Source organism: Pteronotus mesoamericanus, unplaced genomic scaffold (genome assembly GCF_021234165.1).
Source record: "Pteronotus mesoamericanus isolate MK-2021 breed Mesoamerican mustached bat unplaced genomic scaffold, CSHL_Meso_final contig_56, whole genome shotgun sequence".
NCBI classification, from domain to species: Eukaryota; Metazoa; Chordata; class Mammalia; order Chiroptera; family Mormoopidae; genus Pteronotus; species Pteronotus mesoamericanus.
Window position 1 is genome coordinate 5,133,863 of NW_026555201.1, and position 23,764 is coordinate 5,157,626.

Below are 23,764 nucleotides of genomic sequence, written 5' to 3' on the forward strand. Positions count from 1 at the left end.
TTGAGTTTGTTGTCATTTTACTGCTCATAGTTTTGATCTTTTTTTTCTCAGATGGGCCCCTTTAACATTTCATATAATTAGGGCTTGGTAATGATGAACTCCTTTAACTTTACCTTATCTGGGAAGCACTTTATCTGCCCTTCCATTCTAAATGATAGCTTTGCTAGATAGAGCAATCTTGGATGTAGGTCCTCGCTTTCCATGACTTTGAAACTTCTTGCCAGCCCCTTCTTACCTGCAAGGTTTCTTTTGAGAAATCAGCTGATAGTCTTATGGGCATTCCTTTGTAGGTAACTGTCTCCTTTTCTCTTGCTGCTTTTAAGATTCTCTCCTTATCTTTAATCTTGGGTAACTTAATTATGATGTGCGTTGGTGTGTGCTTCCTTGGGTCCAACCTCTTTGGAACTCTCTGAGCTGCCTGGATCTCCTGGAAGTCTATTTCCCTCACCAGATTGGGGAAGATTTCCTTCGTTTTTTTTTTTTTTTTTTTTTTTTTAAATAAAATAGCAATTTCTTGCTCTCCTCTTCTCCTCTGACCCTTATGATTTGGATGTTGGAATGTTTAAGTTTTCCCCGGGGTTCCTAAGCCCCTACTCAATTTTTTGAATTCTTGTTTCTTCATTCTATTCTGGTTGAATGTTTATTTCTTCCTTCTGTTCCAAATCGTTGATTTGAGTCCCTATTTTCTTCCTTTAACTGTTGGTTCCCTGTATGTTTTTCTTTATTCCACTTTGTATAGCTTTCACTTCTTGCTTCATTATGCATCCATACTCAATCATTTCTCTGAGCATCCTGATTACTAGGGTTTTGAACTCTGCATCTTGTAGGTTGGCTGTCTCCTCCTCACTTAGTTCTTTTTCTGGAGTTTTGATTTGTTCTTTCATTTCGGCCATATTTCTTTGTCTCAGCATACCTGTTACATTGTAAGGGGAGGAGCTTTAGGTATTTGCCAGCCCATGTCGTTGTGCTGTGGTGCTGTATGTCGGGGAGGGGTCAGAAAGGGAACAATGCCTCTGGCTCAGCTCTCGCCCCACTTTCAGTAACTTCCCCTGCTACCCACAAGCGAATTGTGGCCTTTTGGTCCTGATTCCCGGGTCAGTGGGTGGGTTTGTGTATGTTCTAGGACCCCATGGGTCCCTCCAACAGACTCTCCTGTGAGACTGGGAGTTTCTCATGCTGCCGCAAGCCCCGCAAATTTTACAGCCAGAGGTTTTGAGGTTTTATTTACCCGTGCTGGAACCCTGGGTTGGTATTCTGTCTCACATCCCAGTTGTTCCTCCTGGTTTATCCTCACTCCAATGTAGGACCACCTGGTCCACAAGCCACCACCTTGCTGTGTGTCCTCTCTCCCCCAGCTGTCCGTTTCTGACCCTCTTACAAATCTGGGTGACTGTTTCTTCTTAACTCCTTGGTTGTCGGACTTCCATGCAGTGCACTTTTCTAGCAGTTCTGGTTATTTTTTGTTTTTAAATTGGTTGCTGTCCTTCTTTTGGTTGTGCGAGAAAGCAAAGCCTATCTATCTATGTCTCCATCTTGATTGGAAGTCCTATATTCTTTCAGTTCTCTGCAGTATGGCCCTCTTCAGGGTTGGGCTTGTAACAGTTTTTGCAACTTGATCTTAATTTTAAAATATTTAAATAAGTGTGTTATATTTTATTAAAAAGTGGAATTCATGTAGTAATTCTAATAAAATAGTACTGAAACAGTAAGGTAAGCAAGTGTGGGCTTTGTCTTAGATTTGTGGTATATACAAAAACTATAAAGTACTTTTGTCTCTTAACTATTTTAGCACTTAAGGTCTGTAGCATAGAATTTGGGAATTAGAGTTTGTGATATTTAGGATTATTTTATCTGTTACAGATGTAGTTTCCCAATAGATCATATGTTCTTTAAAAACAGAGATTTGTCTAACAAGGTGCTTAACACTTACTGGTTTTGTATGTGCCTCTGTAAGGCTAATTAGCCAGGTAAAAATTAGACTCATAAACTTTACCTCCCCATTTGAGTTTAAATTCTTGAATAATAATGTAAATATATTTTTATTGGTCACCTAAATTTTAAAATGCTCAGAGTTGGCACATATTAGAGGTTAAATTGATAGGCTTTAGCATTGGGCTTGGTTTAAAAACTACTGATTAATAACTGTGTCACCTTAGTCTACAGTTTCATCATCTATCTCTTAGGATTTTTGTGAGGAGTGAAATGAGAATATATATAAAAAACTTAGAGTCCCAGGTTGAGAGTAATTGTTCAATAAATGATAACTATAATAGGTGTTTTTATTTTTTATTCTGAGTTTTGCATTTTTTAATAAACTTTCTGCATTATCTTGATTGTGACTCAGTGACTTTTAGCATTTGGAATAAGAAATAATTTTTATCAGATTTTCTTAGTGATTTTAATTTTGTTTTTGATATGTAAGTCATACACCATAAAATTCACCCTTTTACAGTGTATAATTTATGGTTTCATTATACTCAGAAGTTATGCAATCGTAACCACCAACCAATTCCATGACCTTTTTATTCTAGAAAGAAACCCCATAATGATTAGCATTCATTCTCCAGTCCCTTCTCCCCCGCTCTAGCAATCACTAATCTACTTTCTGTCTCTGTTGATTTTCCTGGTCTGCATATTATTTCATATAGAGGGAGTCATACAATAAATATTCTTTTGTGTCATGCATCTTTCATTCAGCATGTTTTTAAGATTCATCCATGCCCTAGGTACTTCAGTTCTTTTTTTGGCTGAATAATATTACAATGTATGGATATATCATTTTGTTTATCTCTTCATTAATGATAAGCATTTTGATTGTTTCCACTTTTTGGCAATAAAAATGCTGCAATGAGCATTTGTCTACAAGTTTTTGCATAGACATATGTTTTCATTTCTCTTGGATACATACCTTGGAATGGCATTGTTGGGTCATATAGTTATGGTATGTATAACTTCTTGAAGAACTGCCAAACTATTTTCTCAAGTGACCACACCATTTTACATTCCCACCAATAATTTGGGTTCAAATTTCTCCACATTCTCAACAATACTTGTTGTTGTCTGTCTTGGAATTATAGCCACCCCAGGGACTAAGTGTCTTTGCCCATGTTTTCTTCTAAGAGATTTTAGTTTTAGTTCTTATGTTTAGGTCATTGATTCATTTTGTGTTCATTTTTGTGTGTTTAATATAGGGCTCCAATACCACTTATTATATGTGAGTATCCAGTTGTTCTAGCACCATTAATTCTTTCCCCCATTAAATTATTCTTTCTATATTGAATTATCTCAACATATTATGAAATTAAGGAAATTAAAACCATGATTTCCTGTTGCCAATGACTTAAGACAAAAGATTTGTTGTTTTTTGAAAGCTGTGTCCTAACCATGGGTAGAAATTGCTCTAAATTTGAACTTGACACATTGATGCTCTAAGCATTATTCTTAACATGTTGGCAGATTATATCTGTGATGATAGGTCAGTTTGATATCTCACAATAATAAATACTTTTTCCCCAGTGTGAGAGCATCTTCCTTTTTGTAGGATTGATTAGATCTGATAGCACCTTATCAGTGTTTGAGATGTTTTATAATTGGTTTAAATCTTACTCTACTTTATATGCAAGTCTTTGTTTTTTTAATATTAACAATTTATGAAAATATTGGCACAATCTTGGGGGAGGCTGAAGGTAAATTATTAAAATAATCAGTTATGGCAGTGGTCAGGCCATAACTTTTCTAATCAGTTTCTTAGAATACCATGAAGGAGGAGGAAACAAACTCTGTGATGTCTACTTGCTTTTGCTATTCTGTGAATAGCAAACTAAATTTATTTCTATAATCTACAAATTATGGAAATAGTTTAATATATTTTCATCATTGTGGCTTCTAATTAGTGTTTTGGTTTTTTCATAATTTCAGCCTAGAGATGTTGGACAAAGTCGAGCCCCCAACTATACCAGAAGGTTATGCCATGTCTGTGGCGTTCCATTGTTTGCTAGACCTTGTACGTGGGATCACTAGTATGATTGAAGGAGAGTTAGGAGAGATTGAAACAGAATGTCAGACTACCAGTGAAGCAGCTTCTTCACCAACACAGTCATCAGAACAGCCAGAATTACAGTCAACATCAGACCAAATGGATAAGGAAAGAGGTATATTATTATGATCTATATTTTTAATTTCTAATTTGAAATTTAGAGACGTTATAAAAATAATTCCCATATATTCTTCACCCTGATTTCCCAGTAGTTAACACCACGCTATTTACATTACCATTCTGTTTATATATGTCACTGTACTTTTTTCTTTTTTTTAAAGACTTTATTTATTTATTTTTAGAGAAGGGGAGGGAGGGAGAAAGAGAGGGAGGGAAACATCAACGTGTGATTGCTTCTCGAGCGCTCCCTAATGTTGACCTGGCCTGCAACCCAGGCACGTGTCCTGACTGGGAATTGAACCAGCGACCCTTTGATTTGCAGGCCAGCACTCAGTCCACTGAGCCACACCAGCCAGGGCTGTACTTTTTTCTGACCATTTGAGAATAAGTTGGAAACATGAGGCCGAATTACCCCTTAATACTTTTTTGAGTGTTTTCTAAAAATAAGGACAGTTTCTCACATAACCACAGTATAATCATCATTAAAAATTTAGCATCAATCCAATATTACCAACTAATCCATTTAAATTTTGCCAGTTACCCCACTAATATCCTTACAGTAGAGGATCACATAATGAATTTGGTTCAAATTTGGTTCCCTGACTCTATACTGTCCTTTAATCTTGAAAAGTTCCTTAATTCTTTCTTGTTTTATATTATCTTGACATTTTTTAACAGTACAGGCCGGTCAGTTTGGGTTTGTCTTCTGGTTTTTTATAATTAGAGTCAATTTAATCACTTTTGGCAGAAATGTTGCTGTGCTATTCTTAGTGTGTTCAACATATCAGGAGACATATAGTATCGATATGTTACATTATTAGTGATGTTATCTTTCATCATTTGGTTAATATGTCCACCATGTTTCCTCAGTGTAAAGATCATTATTAACTTTTTGTGGAGAAATACTTTGAGACCTCTACTATAAAAGAGCTTTCTCTTCTACCTCATTTATTTATTTTTTTCATTTCTTTATATTAGTATGAATTCTTGGATTCCTATTTTATTCAAAGGGTTGTAATCTATAATTATCATTACTTTGTTTGAAACTCAAATTGTCCTTGACATGGCCAGTGGGGACCCTTTTCAAACTAGCTTGTGTGCCTTTTTAACCTATCCTCATGTCCTTTTTTCATTTTCTGAGCACTCTTACTGTCTGATACAACAGATTGTTCCAAGCTCATCTTGGATTTTTCTTGCCCAGTTTGGCATTCAATCATTTTTTCAAGAAGCGCCTGTTCTTTTTAGTGGAGAATAGTATTTAGAAACTAACACATGGGAACTAAGTATGCTTCTTGGCACTTGAACAGGAAATACACACACATATACATATATACACACATCTCTCTACATTAAAAAAAATATTTCTTTATGTTAAATACCAAGAGGTCACAACATTTTTTCCAGTTACAGTTTAATATGACAAGTTTATATTTAACATTCCATATTTGTAATTCCCTTCTCCCACAGTGAGCAACTTTATCCCATTTTACTCAATGTGTTTACTTACTTGCTCAGTTCCCAATGTATGTAACCAACCTTCTGGCTAAGCCAGCTTATATTGATTCATTCCCAGCCGTTCACACAGGGTGAAAGTTTGGCCCAATTAATGGGAAGGGAATAGGAATTGATCTACAAATAACTTCCACTATGAGAAGCTAATGTCCCTGAATGTCAATTTCTTCCATCTTTTTAAAATAGTGGGAATGAGGGTAGGGGAGAATAATATCGATTTTAAACAATAGCGGGGAGGATGAAAGAAAATATGTCTGGAAATCCTTTGTAAATTATACAGTTGAAATGGTGGTTTGTTTTATATAGATATATAATATCAGTTTATTTATATACAGAAAGATATTGATATTTTAAAATTACTTAGTTTTAAGACATTGAATTCTGAAATTATAGTTTTTCAGTTTTCATATATTCAGATATATTTTAAATATAATAGCTTTAGTATTGAAGAATTGAATTGTTGGTGGAATATTTGAAATATTGTGAAATATAGTGACATCTGTAATTATCATCAAATTTTTTTTTTCTTTAAGTTAATAGAGCTGTTTGGGAAGAAATGGTGAATGCTTGTTGGTGTGGTCTACTTGCTGCTCTCTCACTCCTTCTTGATGCCAGGTATTAAGTCTTTATAAATTTTATGTTGCATGTGACAGTTAACACAAAAACCACTGAAGTGGTTTATCTAAATTTTCCCTGAGAGATGTTTTCTAATTTTAATTTTTTATATGTATATTATATTATTTGTGGGTGTATTTTAAAGATCCTATTTATTTACTTTTAAAGAGGTGGAAAGGGAGGGAGAAAGAGAAGGAGAGAAACAATGATCAGGCACCTCCAGCACGCCCCCAGCCAGGGACCTGGCCTGCAGCGCAGGCATGTGCCCTGGCCGGAATTGAATCCATGACCTTTCTCTTTGTTGGATGACGCCCAACCCACCAAGCCACACTAGTCAAGGCTATTCTTTGTTTTGATTCTTGTCCCCCATCCTATCCTTTCCCTGCTCCCTACCAGAATTGTTGTGACAATTTTAATAGAAAATACAATCATAAAATTATTTCAAGCCTTACTACTACTTCATGGTTATGATAATTATGTTATTCAATTTCTTTGTTTCTCTTCAGAATTGCAGAACTCACAGATTTTAAAATGCTTGATATTTTTAATTTTCAGATGTATATTAGTTAAAATTTCTCCTTTAAGTATATTGATCTTGACAATTTTTAATAGATTTTCTTAAAATTTCACTGAATACCTAATTCCACATAATGTTTGCCCTATAGTTAAAAATAAATTAATCATGTTAATCATATTAAATGAAATACTTTATTTTTTTTCAGCACAGATGAAGCTGCCACTGAGAATATTTTAAAAGCTGAGCTGACTATGGCTGCTCTTTGTGGAAGACTGGGCCTAGTAACTTCAAGAGATGCCTTTATAACTGCAATATGCAAAGGTTCCCTGCCTCCCCATTATGCTCTTACTGTATTGAATACCACCACTGCAGCCACACTTTCCAACAAATGTAAGTCTTCAGTTTATTCAAAATTCTATTCATCTAGTTTTGCGGGGACATGGCACAGAGGAAGGATTATAAAAATTCTGAGTTCAAGGCTCTGCTTTTCTACTCATGGACTCTGTGACCCCTGTGAGAAGCTAATATCCTTGAACTTCAATTTCTTCCCGTCTTTTTAAAATAGTGGAAATGAGGGTAGGGGAGAATAACACCAATTTAAAATAACAATTGGGAGGATAAAAGAAGATGTCTGGAAATCCTTTGTAAATTATAGCGTGGTTGAAATGATGGTTTGTTTGTAGAACTGTAATGTTTGCAACCACTTAGATTAAGTTGATACTCAAAAAATTTTTTTTCTTGTTGAATACTTTCAGATCAATTTATGTTTTTTTATTTTTATTTATTTATATTTTTTTTATGCATAGCTGCTGCCCAAATAATAAAACCCCAGATCCAGGTGTCTTGTTAGAAGAAAGTATTAAGCAGAATTAGAGTAAAATTTTTTTAAAAATTAATAAAATTTACATAAACATTTTAAATGCACATAAAATATAACTTTAGGATTATATTGATTTTATTGATTCATGGAAAAGAAAGTCAAATACTTCTTTGCCACATAGTTTCTTCACATAAAGTTACAGGAATATTATCAAGTGTGCAAAACTGCTAATTGGAGTTTGTAAAGCTCTCTTTTGTAAGATTGTGTCAAGTTTTGAAGTTTTTCCATCTCATGCCTTATCAATATAATTTTTCTGTTAACTATAAAAAGGGAAACTCAATTGTTAAATTATTTAAACAAAAACACAAAGGTTTACATATCTTTTTCCATATTCAGTTCTACCTGGACGCATCCTAGTGTTTGCAAATGTTTACTGTTGAGTTGAGCAGGGGTGGGAGGGTGCGGGCTGAGGTTTTTCTTTGCAGTATTGATTGCCTTGGGAATCTCCAGTGTTCTTTGTAGCCAGCTGTGGAAAGAAACTATGTTCTCTGAAAATTTCAAGGGATCCCTCTCTCTGTCCTCTCTTCCCTAGGAATGTGAAGAAACAAATGCCACAAAAAGTATAACTAGTTAATTTGCTTTTAACCTGAGAGCCTGATTTATTTATGTATTGATTGATTGATTATTTTACACCACTCCTGGAGTTTCTATAAGTGTAATAATACTTTGGCTTCTGGGTATTGAACTGAAAGGAAAAGTTTTGTGACTTGAGTAGAAGAGAGCCCTGGGATATTGATATGGTATAAGTTTTTTAATTTTCAGGATTTTGGTAAATCTTCAGGCCCTGATCTAAGCTAAAGAAAGAAAACTTTAGATTACAAAAAAAGCTGTTGACACTTAACATTTGTTCGTATACAGATGTGAAGGACATTTGAGAATCACTCCTAAAACTAGGAAATGCAGAGGGTACATTTACCTAATTTACTAATCTCTTGCATCAGGCCAGTATTATATAATTTTATGTTATATTTAGAATGGTCCCATACAATTTGCAGATACTGGGCTATGACCAGCTTTATTACACATTTTTTACTTTGTTACATGCAATATAAATATATTTCAATATGATAATTCAGTTTTTAAACTGAAAATGTGAATTTTGGCCTCTAACAGAAAAGTTTCCTGGGAATACAAGTTAAAAATAGTGTCCTAATTCTAAGTGGTTTTGAAGAAATCTACCAAAGTTTTATAATTTGTAAAAGTTACATAGAAAACTATGTAATATTTGCCTAACTTGGCTTTGTTTTTGCACTTCCTAAATTTTAAAAATGTTTGCATATAGGTAACTAAGTGTCATAGTTGAACTTAGTGTAATCAAGTTAATATCTTAAAATGTAACATTACTTTGAATGCAACATAAAAAGTATTTCTGAATTATTTAGGTATTCTTTTCTGTTGTAGCATATTCCATTCAGGGCCAAAATGTTATGATGATAAGTCCATCAAGTGAATCTCACCAGCAAGTAGTGGCAGTGGGTCAACCCCTAGCAGTCCAGCCTCAAGGAACAGTAATGGTAAAGTACTTGTTCTTTTCTTTGTTACCAATTAACTTTGAAAGAAACTTTTGTACCTTTTTTGGTATGTTTGCCGAAATTCATCTTTATACTTATTTACTTTCTTTGACCTGGGTGTTATCTTTATAAAAAATTAGATGAATGTTCAGTTGACATTATCGAAACCAACTATGATAACAACTTGAAGCAAATGAATTTGTTCTATACAAAACCATCCAAACCTATTTTCTTAATATTTTTGTTTTTATTTTTTAACAGTTTGAATGTGTTAATGCTTCTTTATAAGCTTTTAATTTTCAAGAATGTGTAACAGTTCTATCTTTTTAAAATATAGTTAACTTCCAAAAATATCCAGTGTATGAGGACTTTACTTAACTTGGCACATTGTCATGGGGCTGTTCTTGGAACATCATGGCAACTTGTCTTGGCAACTCTGCAGGTATGTTGTGGTCTCTGGGTCAGACGTCAGTATTATTTTTATATCTGAGTGCTAACAATAAACTAAACAGTGCCCATTGGTACTTTGAATAGCTGAAGGAATAGGCATTAAATATGAAAAAAGGAAAGTTGGAAAGGAAAGAAGACATGGCTTATATTGTATGAAATAATGGAATACGTCTCATAATGGCCTAAGTTCTACCACCACTTATGCTTGATATAATAAGTATTTTATATGTGTATTAATTAGTGATTTAAATTTAGTTATTACAAGCTACTACTTAATTTTAGTTTTTAAAAGTTATACTGGATTTTAGTTTTAATTATTAGGATCTTTATGTTCAAAAATTTCTTTAATTTTTAAAAAATATTTTTTTCAGCATCTCGTATGGATTCTGGGATTAAAGCCTAGTAGTGGTGGTGCCTTGAAACCTGGGAGAGCTGTAGAAGGACCCAGTACAGTAAGTTCTAGTCATTCTTACTCAATTAGTGCTTCCCAAAATGTTTATATGTTACCTTTACTTTTATTCTTTTCTTAGGTTCTGACAACAGCAGTGATGACAGATTTACCAGTGATTTCCAATATCCTTTCAAGACTGTTTGAAAGCTCACAGTAAGAGTCAGGTTTTTAAATTGTTAGAAACAATTTTTAACTGTATGTTTTAGATCAGAATGTCTTATTTCATTTTTTATTTCAGGTACCTTGATGACGTATCATTGCATCATTTAATAAATGCACTTTGCTCCTTATCCCTAGAAGCAATGGATATGGCTTATGGAAATAATAAGGTATGATATTCTACCTTTTTGTTTTAAATATGATCTATTATTTAGTTATTATAAATTAGTTGTATACTCATTATGATATGAGTGTCTTACTAGTGGGACCAATACTTTGTAGGCCAACCCTACGCTGGAATTTTTATCACTTATGGTTGTTATTTGTTGAGGGAGCAGTGAAGAGAACATGATTTGGCTTGTGATATGTCCCTGTATGTATAGGATGAGGCAAAAGTAGGCTTACAGTTCTTCATATGGAAAACAATAATAGAAGAAGAAACTGTGTTTCATGTATTCTTTAATTATAATTTTGCCCAGTCCTTAATTATAATTCTGTATACTGTGGCTTGTCATCAAGGCTCATGTGACTCATTTAAAGATTAACCAATAAGATCTATTCAGGCAATGTTTTGTATATTATAGCAGATAGCTAAAGAATTACAGAGACATTCAAGTGTTTAAAAATATGTATTATAGTTCACTCCAGATCAAGTCAAGAATAATATAAAATATATTGAAGTAATAAATTTCTTGTTATCCTCAATAATTCTATATCTTTAAGATTAATTCTTAAAACAAAAGTAAAATGTCTTTAATATTTTAAACTTTTTAAAATCAAATTTTAGCCAGTTTATATGATGATGTCTTGGGAATGTATTCACTCAACAAGTACAGTGCTTGCTATGTACATGCCACTGCTAGAAAATACAAGATTTCTACTTTCAAAGAGCATGTTAATTACTTGGCTCATGGTTAAGTGGCAGTTAAGGTGGAGCAAGAGTCTAAATAAATAGTATAGTAGTAAGTGATATAACACTAATTCTCTGGATCCTTATTACAATTTTAGACATTTTTGGTACACATTTCTACTAACATGAATTAAGATTATCAAGATGAATTAGTGTGATTGGAGCTGGAAATTGAAAGAATGGTAAGATTTAGATAGGTAGGAAAGGGCAGTATCATGGAAATCAAAAGAGAAAAATGTTACAAGAAGTCAAGATTAGCCCTGGCCAAGTCGCTTAGTTCATTGGAGCATCATCCCGATATGCCAGGGTTGTGGGTTTGATCCCCAGTCAGGGCACATCAAAGAATCAACCAATAAATGCATAAATAAGTGGAACAAAAATCAATATTTCTCTCTCTGACTCACTCTCCCCTTCCCTGTCTTTTCTCTCTCTCCCAAATCAATTTTTAAAAACCTTTAAAAAAAGTCATTATCAATGAGAACTAAAGAAATTAGAGATTTGATTGTTATTAGTGGTAAGAATAGGTGTGATATTTCCGAGACGGTTGGAGGGAACAAATGCTGAGAAAATGGACACTAGAATAAAAATGACTTCTATGATAATGTGTTCACATCTCTCCATTTTAGATATAATTTAGCAAAATGAAGAGCTAATTATGGACTAGAAATAAAAAGTTATAAAAATATTCAGTATAAACTTTATAAAAATGTTTTTTGATGGATTTTTATTGTTTTATTTACCAAAATTCTTCTTCTAAAGTTAAACTGAAATATGTTTTCTCTCTAGGAACCATCTCTTTTTGCTGTTGCTAAATTGTTAGAAACTGGTCTAGTTAACATGCACCGAATAGAAATTCTGTGGAGACCTCTAACTGGCCATCTACTTGAGGTAACCTCTTTTTAAAAATTATTCTATTTATTTTTTTAAGAATAAAGACATAAACAATGAGCTAAAGATTCTGGATAACCATATGCAAAGTCAGGATTAACTTTTTTTCCTGTACTTATATCATTGTATTTTATCACGGACTAAATGAAGTCCCTTGCCTTGTTAAAGGAATAGGTTCCTTCTGTTTTTGGCTGAAAATGGACCGTAGAGCAACAAAATTTCTGCAGTCTCCTTAGCTGTTAGCTTGGGACCCCTTTTATTTTAAAATCTTTTAATCACCCCATTATCAGCTAGTTCTGAAACTTCAAGCCAATTGGGGGCTGAGTTAGTAGTAAACACTGTTCCTTTATAGCCTTTTCATATGATTATCAGATAGATCTTTTACAAAGGGAAAAACCTGGGTAGTATCATTAATTATAGATAGCGCCAGGGGATTTTATCTGAATTTGTAATCTCTTGTATTCAAGTTGGGATGATTCTTAATAATTAGCTTCTTCTTAATAACAGCTCCTTCGGTCAGTATACATGTATATATATGCAGCTTAGATTTAGGATATTGTGATCATTTTATAGTAGTTTACTAATCAAAGAAAGGTATTAATCTTAAGAAAAACAAACGTTCCTGTGCCTTTCTTTTATATTTTTTCCATTTCATTGGGATTACTTTATGAGCTATTAAAGGACATATGCAGATTTCTTTATTATGGACATTCTCAAATGACAAAAAATATGTTTCTCAAATTATAGCACATTATTTATGAAGGTAGACCTAATTAGGGATATAAGTATCTGCTTCCTTTGTTTACTCTAATGACATCATTTACTTTTATGAATTCTTCTATTTTCTGTGACTTGCTTAGTTTCATCTTTTATCTCCTGTCTCTCTATTGCTTCCTCTTGCCCATTATTCAGAAGGTAAGCTTACTTATATTTAGATATAATATTTTCTTCAACTCTTATTGATAAATATTTGATGTAATGTTTTCAATGTGTAGGAATAAAAAAATGTAATGTTTTCATTTTTCTTTTCTCAAATTGATGTGGGAGCTTAAGTATATAAATTATTTATTTAATTTTTGGTCAATGTATTTACCTTCAGGTCTGCCAGCATCCAAATTCTCGAATGAGAGAATGGGGAGCAGAAGCTTTAACTTCACTTATTAAAGCAGGATTAACATTTAACCATGAACCTCCACTTTCACAAAACCAGGTAGAAAAAACATCTTTTTTTAAAAAGAATGTTTAATGTAAAATCAACTTTTTCCATATGTAATTTTTTTCTTAATCTACCAAATGTCTGATATTCTGAAAGTGGGTTTTGTTGCTTAATAATCTCTTGTATGTAGGCTATGGAGCTCTTAGGGAAGGTTGATACACCTAGTTTTTTTGAGATTACCTTTTTCTAAAATTATAAAAACTTTCTTGTGCATGATATAGAACTAAGTTAATAAGATACCTAAAATTGGTCCCCCAGCATAGAAGTTTCAGTGTGCAGTCCTCATTTTGGGGCCTTACTTTATTAGTCTGTTTTCCTTTGGTCCTTACCTGTCTCTGACTTTATCTCTCTCATTACTCTTGCATGGGGAGAAAACAAGTGGCAGGAGAGGCCAGCACAATGAAATAGATTTTTATTTTTCAGTAATTTAAGAAGTTATTTTATACTTTCTTAGTTTACATTACTCTTGAGTCCTTTGTCCTGACTCCCCTAATCATTCACGTATATCTAATACAGTTTTCCAAAAGTACACCAAAGCTTTATTGTTTGAAGATTGATTAGGAATAATGCATTTAATTGCCTTCATTGTCATTATCTTACTGTATTGTGATTGCATTTTACCAATTTATTCATCAAATACTTCTTGAATATATACTGTATGCCAGATAGTGTTTTATATTTTGGAATAGAATGATGAACAAAACAGAAAAGTTCTACATTTCTATAGAGATTTTATTTTAGGAATTTCACATTTTTTTTCCTACTGCAATTTATTTGAAAAGAAAACCCGTGTTTAGGAAAGACTCCCAAACTCTTTTTACAAGGCCAGTGTTTTCATAATTTCAAAACTAGATAAAGACACAACAAAGAAAGAAAACTACAGGCCAATATTGCTGATGAACATAGGTGCTAAAATCCTGAACAAAATATTGGCAATGTGGATCCAGCAATACATTAAAAAGATCATACACCATGATCAAGTGGGGTTCATCCCAGGGATGCAAGGATGGTACAATATACACAAATAAATGAATGTAATACACCATATAAACAAAATGATAGGCAAAAATCACATGATCATATCAATAGATGCTGAAGAAGCATTTGATAAAAAAAAAATCCAGTGCCCATTAATGATAAAAACACTCAACAAAGTGAGAATACAGGGAGCATACCTCAACATAATAATGGTCATATACAAGAAACCTACCTCCAGCATCATACTCAATGGGCAAAAACTAAAAGCTTTCCCCTTAAGATCAGGAACAAGACAAGTGTGTCCGCTTTCACCACTCTTGTTCACATAGTCCTGGAGGTTCTAGCCACGGTAATCAGACAAGAAAAAAAAAATGGAAGGCATTCATATTGGAAAGGAGGAAGTAAAACTGTCTCATTATTTGCAGATGACATGATAGTGTCCATAGAAAATCCTATAGACTCCATCAGAAAACAACTCAATCTAATAAGTGAATTTGGCAAAATAGCAGGATACCAAGTCAATATTCAGAAATTGATGACATTCTTGTATACCAACAATGAAATATCAGAAATAGAAACTAGGGGAAAAAATCCTATTTGCTATAGCAACAAGAAAAATAAAGTACCTGGAAATAAAATTAACCAAGGAGGTAAAAGATCTATACTCAGTACACAACAGAACACTCAAGAAAGAAATTAAGAAAGGTACTAATAAATGGAAGCATATACCATGTTCATGGATTGGAAGAATTAACCTCATTAAAATGTCTACTACCCAAAACAATCTATAGATTCAACGCAGTTCCTATTAAAATACCAATGGCACATCTTACAGATCTAGAACAAATATTTCAAAAGTTTATATGGAACCAAAAAAGACCTCAAATAGCCTCAGCAATCTTGAGGAAGAAGAACAAAGAGGGATTACAATACCTGATATCAAACTATACTACAAGGCCCCTGTACTCAAAACAGTTTGGTACTAACATAAGAACAGAAACATAGATCAGTGGAACAGAATAGAAAGCCCAGAAATAAACCCATGTCTCTATGGTCAATTAATATTTGACAAAGGGGGTAGGAACATAAAATGGAGTGAAAATAGCCTCTTCAATAAATGGAGTTGGGAAAACTGGACTGGTACATGCAAAAAAATGAAACTCAGCCACCAGCTTACATCATTACCAGAAAAAACTCAAAAAGGATAAAAGACTTAATTTTAAGTCATGACACTCTAAAAGTCCTAAAGGAAAACCTAGGCAGTAAAATTTCAGATATCCCTCATGACAATAATTTTGCTAATATATCTCCTAGGGCAAGGAAAATAAAGGGGAAAATAAACAGAAAGGACTACATCAAATTAAAAAACTTCTACATGGCTAAAGAAACCATCATCAAAACAAAAAGAAAACCAACCATATGGGAGAACATATTTGCCAATGATAGTTCAGACAAGGGTTTGATCTCCAAAATATATAAAGAACGTGAACAACTCAACACCAGGAAGTCAAACAATCCAATGAAAAAATGGGCAAAGGACCTGAATTGACACTTCTCCAAGAAGGACATACAGATCACCCATAGACATACGAAAGGCTGCTCAACATCACTAACCATCAGAAAGATGCAAATTAAGACCACAATGAAATATCACCTCACACTAGTCAGAATGGTCATCATTAATAAATCAACAAACAAGTGCTGGCAAGGATGTGAAGAAAAGGGAACCCAGTACACTGTTGGTGGGAATGCAGACTGGTGCAGCCACTGTGGAAAACAGTATGGAATTTCCTCAGAAAACTAAAAATGGAACTGCCTTTTGACCCAGCAATTCCACTGCTGTGAATATACTCTTAAGAATCCTGAAACACCAATTCAAAAGAACCTATGCACCTCTGTGTTCATAGTAGTGCTATTTACAATAGCCAAGTGCTGGAAACAGCCTAAGTGCCCATCGGTAAATGAATGGATAAAAAAACTGTGGATACAGTGGATTAAAAAATGTGGATACGTACACAATGGAATACTACACAGCAGAAAGAAAGAAGGAACTCCTACTTTTTGCAACAGTGTGGATGGAACTGGAGACTATTATGCTAAGTGAAATAAACCAGTTGGTGAAAGACAAATACCATATGATCTCACCTATAAGAGGAATCTAATGAACAAATAAGTTAACAAGCAAAATAGAACCAGAGGAATGGAAGCTTGGAACAGACTGACAGTGACCTGAAGAGAGTGGAGGGAGGGATAAGGGTGAAAAGAAGGGGAAGGGAATAGTCAAGGAATATGTATGAACAGCCCATGGACATGAACAACAGGGTAGGGAATGACTGGGAGTGGGGACTGGGACAGGCAGAGGAGGGCAAAGGGGAAATATTTGGGACAATTGTAACAGAATAACAATAAAATATTTTTAAGGAAAAACCTTTCTTATGTATATCCTTACTGTCCAGCTTAATACCTGGCACAGAATGGGAAGTTAACAAATGTGTGTTCAGTCGTGAACCAAATAAATGAATCTTTTATTCATTCATTTCAGAGAGAAGGAAATTAAAAATGAAGCAGTGAGCATTGACTGGTGTGGCTCATTTGGTTAGAGCGTCATCCTGTACCAAAGGGTTGTGGGTTTTATTCCCAGTCAGAGCACATGCTTGAGTTGTGCATTCAGTCCCCATTCTGGGCATTTACAGGAGGCAACCAGTCAGTGTTTCTCTCTCTCCTGTTCTCTCTCTAAAAGCAATGAAAAAAATGTCCTTGGGTAAGGATTAAAAAAAAAAAAATGAAGCAAGTGCTTTCAGATGCTGAGAGAATGGAGTTCCTCCCTCCCTCCCCCCCTTCTTCTCTCCCTCCCTCCCTCCCTCCTTCCCTCCCTTCCTTCCATCCTTTCTGTTTTTAACTTTCCAGCAGATTTTTGGTTATCTGTCATCTTTGTTTACCAGTTATTCATTTTTTAGGAGTATTAAGAATTTCAAATTTAAATACATAGGGTATTCATTAATACAGTAAATGAAAGGCAATTTTAGAAATTGGAAATTGTTTTCCTTTCTCAACATAGAGCTAGATATTGCATAGATATATTTTCTTTCGTGAGATTCATTTCTATATGGGTCTGTAATTAATATCTTAACATCTAAAGATTGATTTTTATTTTCTCTTGTTTAAAAAAAGATATAGATAACAAAATAACCTCTGATGATTAGTGTTAGAAAAATTATAGTCAATGTTTATTTTACTAGAAAGATTTCTATTTACCATTGCAAATCTGAGTGGAGGTAAATTTAAACTAAAAAGGAACAGCAGAGTCTTTTTGTCTTTTGGGGCTTCTTATTTTAATTAGTTTCTTGCCCCCTTTTCAGAGGCTGCAATTGCTTTTACTGAACCCATTAAAGGAGATGTCCTGTATTAACCATCCAGATATTCGACTCAAGCAATTAGAATGTGTGTTGCAGATTCTTCAAAGTCAGGGAGATAGTCTTGGGCCTGGATGGCCATTAGTGCTTGGAGTCATGGGAGCAATCAGAAATGATCAAGGGTAAGTGTTTAAAATTAACATCCAAAAAGTAATAGAAAAGGGAAATCTATCCTAGGTTCTTGTAGTAGTGGTAATTTTTTATGTATGCCCTTCCTGCTTAAGTTCAAGATCTATAGTTTCTTAGCTCTACCCTCAAGTGACTACAGTGAATTATTAGGGCTCACCTTTGTTTTGGAAGGATGGAAAAATTACCATTTATTTGATATTTGTACAAGAATATGAGGTTCTTATAAGATAAATATATCAGTCTAACAAACTGTAACACATTAAAAGATTGGACTTTTTGTTAAATATTTGCATCTAGGACTTAACCTCTTCGCATATATTAGTCTAAGAAATTGCTTTTAAGTGACTTTTTCATTGATTTGTTCATTTATTACTCATTTTTTCTGTGCCTACTATATTCTAAATACTGTGTTTGCTAGTTATTCTGATTACACAGATAAATAGTTTCTGCTCTAAAAATAGAACCCTATGAAAAAGGAACAAGCCCTATAAGTAGGATATTACAGTAAGAGAGTAGTTCCTTATGCCGCAGAAGAACAGGACTCCAATGGGAGAGGGACTGTGTCCCTGGAGAAGGGCAGAACCCAAATTATGAAGGATACTATATGCTTTTATAAACTATTTGGACTTGCTCTCAATACATTTGTGAGGCATTTTCAGCTTTTAATCAGAGGAGTGATGTGATCTGATGTGCATTTGAGACACGTTACTGTGTCAATCAGCATGGAGGAGTGGATGGGAAAGCCTGCAATGCTCTCTAGAAATAGAAAAGAGGAGGTGGACTTGAGCTACTAAACAGGTTGACCATAGGGGAAAAGGGGAAATAGGAAATGGAATCAAGAATGACTCCCAGATTTCCGACTTAGCTCTGGGAATGATAGTATCATTAACTAAATAGGGAATGCGCATTTGGAGTAAATGTTTGGGTTTGTGTAATTTAAGGTAGACCATTGCAGTGGAGTTAGCAGACATTTGGATGTATTTCTTTATAATTCTGCAGGAGAATTCATAATATCTTGTTTTGATGACTGGTTTAGAAGTTTTACATGATTGAGATGCTTGAAACTATTATGGAAATTTAATTTTTAAAATTTGCCTGTAGTAATAAATTTCCTTAAGTCCTACAAAATATTGAGATGATTAAAGTAAAAAGAGATCAGCCATAGCCTAAATGAAGCTGAAGTATCTTCTCCCAACCTGCAGTGCAGCTATAAAATAGGATGCTGTTGTAAGGATGAAATTAATTAACACATGTAAAACGCTTATTAGAAAGTGCCTGACATAGTAACCACTCTACATGTTAGCTATTATAATTCATTTTCTTCATCATTTTCACCACCAGAATTTATCTTAAAAACAAAATACTTATTTTTTATATGAAATACAAAATTACTCTTTTATAGACTAGATGTAGAATTTTAAAATAAGATACAGTATAGCTATAAAAGAATAAGGAACTAATTTTTATTCAGTGAATATTTCATTGTGTATATTTATATATGCTAAGCATTGTGCCAGATACTGGGGCTACAGTGGTAAGAAAGGAGTTGTAGGCAATTGATTTTCTCATTCAGTGTCTTAAGTTTTCTTGGGCTAGTTGGTGCAGAATACAAATAGAAATAATATGGCATTAATACACATTTTCCGTTCCTTTTTCTAGTCCACTGTTTTTATTTCTTATACCTGTGAAACTTTAAATTAATTTTAAATAAGCATATCTTTCTAAATTCTATATAAATTTTGAAGTATACTATACTATATCATCTATAGTAGAAAAGATTTTCTTGTTCAAATTTTAAAACAATTTTGCATGGTTCAGATTACTGTAAGGTATTTCCCCTTACATTTCTTTTAAATGCATGAGAATAGATTTATTTTCTTTTGTGTTTTCAGAGAATCCTTGATACGAACTGCATTTCAGTGTCTTCAGTTGGTTGTGACAGATTTTCTACCAACCATGCCTTGCACTTGCCTGCAGATAGTTGTAGATGTTGCAGGTAGCTTTGGGCTTCATAATCAAGAACTTAATATTAGTTTAACTTCCATAGGTTTATTGGTAAGTATCACTGCTTTTCTTATAATATATATAATCTAGAAATTACTATTTGCAGTTGAAGTGAATGCTAAGTAAATATGCTTTTGGCTCTGTAAGAGTCATTTAAATAACTCTGAAATACCAAACATATCTTACATTAAGAATTAAATGACATCATTTAAGAAATAATTCATTAATAGCAGACTATGTGGAGTAATTTTGATATATTAAGCTGAAATTTGGCTTTTACAAGGTTTGTCTTGGGAGAATTTAGTAAACAAATTATAGTATATACAAGACTGTTGACTCTAGTGTAAAAGCTAATTGATTTCCAATATTATTTTAGAAGCAACATTTTCGTATACTACTTACATAATAAATGAAGCTTCCATAGAAGGCTTTATCATTTACAGAGTCCTATAATTTATCACCACTGCTTTGTTAACTATAAGGAGACAGCATGTGATGATGACGGGTTTAGACTATAGAAACAGATACATGAAGTCTGTCCAGAAGGTATCCAGCATGTAATATGAAAAATAGAGACATTTATTAAAGAACATAGAAGATACAAGAAGCATTGTACATAGGACAGTGATGCCTAAGTCCCTTTCAAAGTAGGCACCTACCTTGGGATGTCACACAGTTCTCCCAGTTACCATTAGCTGCCCTGTCATATTTCCTTGAATCTCATCGATATAGTCTGAAATCTCTTCCCTTTCAAAGATGATTTTATTTTTGGGAAAAGCCAGAAGTCGCAGAGGGTCAAATCTGGGTTGTAGGGGGGCTGAGTCACCTGGGTGATTTGATATTTCACCAAAAAGCTGCAGGAGACGTGATGAATGAGCAGGAGCTTTGTCGTGATGGCGCTGCCAGTCACCAGTTGCCCACAGCTGCAGCCTTTTGAATCATCCAAATAGTTTCCATGGAGGAATGTTCAAGCTTAATGCAAAATTTGATGCAGATCCATTGCTCTACTCACTCAGTCATTTTGAATGTGATGGCCACACAGTACACATGCTCACTCAATGGCATCTACCACCCCCACTGACTAATACAGTGGAGTCATCATTGTTCATGTATGCATATCGCAGGCCACTCTCCCTGGCTGCCAGGTTACATTAATGTCGTGCAAACCATTTTTGTTATATTAGCAATGGCTGGACTTTTTCTGGACAGACTTTGTATATGTATTTTAATTTTGTCTGCTTCTTGTTGTTAAATTAAATTATTGACCTTCTAAGCCTCATTTTACTTATTTTGAATATAAAGGTGATAAAATCTAAGGATATTGTTACTATCATACAAAGTAAACACGTAAAGTTGTCAATATAAACTTATTTAAAGTCAATTATTTAGACACTTTTAAATGTATATTATAACTCAGAAGTTTTAATAGTCAAATACCCCTCACAAGCTAGATAACCTAATATTTTACTGTTAAAAATATAATCCTGGGAAAAAACAGGCATGTTGTGTATGTATATAATTGCTCCCAAAGAGTGATCGGTTAATTCAGTATTGATTTCTACTAGTTAGTGCCTCTTTTATTTTATATTTATGTTCATAGTTTTTGGACTGTACATTTTGACCATTGATGTAATTCTTATTAATTTGTATACCTTACTGACTTGACAATGAAGTCATAAGATATATCCAGAGATAGTAATTACTCTTGTATGAAATTATAAAATATTATTCAGTGATATTAAGGAATTGTTAGTAATTTTGTTAGGGTGATAATGGTATCAGGGCAATGTTTTTTAAAGCCCTTTTCTAGTAGAGATTATAAAATATGCATCAAGTAAATATGACAAAATATTAACAATTTTTATGTCTAAGTGTTGGGTATATCAACATATTGATATATTTTCCCTATTTTTTTGTGTTGTTGAAATTTTTCACATTAAATTTTTTTTTAAATATTGTTAGCAAAATATTTCTCCCCCATATTTTTCTGAAATCAGATAGAGGCACTTGACAGAGGAAGAGATGTTTTCATTAGATCCCTTCTACTAAATTCCTGAAGTAATTTTTAGAAGTTTTATTCTGAAAGGTAAAACAACCATAGATTACACATTTGTTTATGTCTTTAAAGTAAAATTTTGAAAAAAGTGATATTTTTCTACTTTGCTTTTTAGTGGAATATTTCAGATTATTTTTTCCAAAGAGGAGAAACTATTGAAAAAGAATTAAATAAAGAAGAGGCAGCACAGCAAAAGCAGGCAGAAGAGAAAGGAGTGGTTTTAAATCGGCCGTTCCACCCTGCACCACCGTTTGATTGCCTTTGGTTGTGTTTGTATGCAAAACTGGGTGAACTGTGTGTGGACCCACGTCCTGCTGTCAGGAAAAGTGCAGGGCAAACTCTGTTTTCAACAATTGGTGCACATGGAACCTTATTACAGCATTCAACATGGCACACTGTTATTTGGAAGGTATTGTAAAATAGCTTGAGTTATCAACTTTTAATTGGAACACACTTATATACTTTTTCAATTAAAGTTGTTCCTATTAAGTTTTAAAGATGAACTTCCATGCATTTGTGCACTTGACAAAATTGAAAATGTTAGCTTTGTCATATTTTAAATTGTACCTTACGCAGAACAGATTAAATATTTAAACCTCATCTCTCTTTTTCTGTCTTCATCTCTTATCTCTGTGTCTGATTTCTGCCTTTGCCCTTCCCTTTTCTCCTTGTTTTCCCAAGTGGTAAAAATAGGACTTCCTAAACCACTACACCTAATTCAAATAGTATAATATAATAAAGTGAGAATTTTATGAATAAAAGAATATTAACAGTGGTGACATTTACTGGCAGAATCATCTAACAAAAATAACCTTCAATTGATAAATTCTACATATTTGTTCATTAAATATACAATTTTTTTGTTCTTTTTTAATCTTTTTAAAACTTTCTTACAGAGTCAATAGCTGAATAGTGAGCATCTCCTCTTTGCTAAAAGACTCTCCCTTTTTTGTTCTGTTTTATTTTAATAAAATTCTATGTATTTTTACTGCTTTTATGAATTTTTAGATCAGTAAATTTGACAAAAGACAGCATAGTAAACTTTAATTGTATTTAACAATGCTTTCAATTTAATACAGAGACCTCAAAATATCTTCTTAAAAAAATAATAATGTATGTTCACTAATAATAATTGAAAGCCTTGCTTCCTCCTGTGTCTTCTGTCCCAACTTTATCCCCTGGCTCTTCAGATCACAACCATGCTTCAGTTTCTGTTACTGCTTAAAGCAAACTGATATTTTCTCTGATTCCTGTTTTCCTTTCAAACAGCTTCATTGTTAATTTTGCTGCCTAATTCTCAGTGATTAACTTCTTCCATCGCCTCCCCTGCACTCCTTTATCCCTTATAATTTGATTTCCATATTATTCTACTTCAGAGTCTCTTAAACCTTAACAAGTAACAGAATCATCTAGAGGACTTGTTAAAGCACAGATTGTTGAGCTACCACCCACTGTCCTCTAGCATTTCAGACTCTTTTCCCCTTAGTGTGAGGCTTGAGAATTTGCATATTTGTGGAGTTCCTGGATTATGCTAATGCTGCTGATTCTGAGACCATATTTTGATAACCACAGAAATCGTTCATAGGCTACAGGTGGTCTTCTAATTGCCAAGTTCTTAGCCTACTAATTTTTTTGTTTTTGTAGCATTTAACACTGTTGATTAGTTTCTCCTTGAAATGTCTTTCCTTGGTTTGTTTCAGAGCACGCTTCTGCTTCTTTATTTACTTTTTGTTGTTGTTCCTATTCCTTGTTCTAAATCTATTCTTCAATTGTAAACATCCTCCAAATCATAACTACTTCCTGTTTCATTTTTCCAAGTATCTTCATCTAATCTTGAGGTGTGAGTTATAACTTCTATGTAGATGTTACCTATAATTGTTATTTTTTGCCTAGACCTCTCTCATTAGTTTTGTTCTTTT

General features: G+C 33.5%; 1 protein-coding gene across 3 annotated transcripts in view; it reads left to right on the forward strand.

The window, feature by feature from the left end:
* Positions 1 to 23,764, forward strand: part of MON2 (MON2 homolog, regulator of endosome-to-Golgi trafficking) — a 120,408-nt gene that overhangs the window by 50,030 nt on the left and 46,614 nt on the right. For all 3 annotated transcript variants that reach the window (XM_054580029.1, XM_054580030.1, XM_054580032.1), the window contains 13 exons: positions 3,919 to 4,151; positions 6,202 to 6,283; positions 7,006 to 7,190; positions 9,082 to 9,194; positions 9,529 to 9,633; positions 10,013 to 10,093; positions 10,172 to 10,245; positions 10,331 to 10,421; positions 11,948 to 12,049; positions 13,149 to 13,259; positions 17,603 to 17,778; positions 19,678 to 19,840; positions 21,961 to 22,254. In XM_054580029.1, coding sequence (XP_054436004.1) covers positions 3,919 to 4,151; positions 6,202 to 6,283; positions 7,006 to 7,190; positions 9,082 to 9,194; positions 9,529 to 9,633; positions 10,013 to 10,093; positions 10,172 to 10,245; positions 10,331 to 10,421; positions 11,948 to 12,049; positions 13,149 to 13,259; positions 17,603 to 17,778; positions 19,678 to 19,840; positions 21,961 to 22,254 — 1,810 coding nt within the window. The remainder of the gene's footprint in view (positions 1 to 3,918; positions 4,152 to 6,201; positions 6,284 to 7,005; positions 7,191 to 9,081; positions 9,195 to 9,528; positions 9,634 to 10,012; positions 10,094 to 10,171; positions 10,246 to 10,330; positions 10,422 to 11,947; positions 12,050 to 13,148; positions 13,260 to 17,602; positions 17,779 to 19,677; positions 19,841 to 21,960; positions 22,255 to 23,764) is intronic.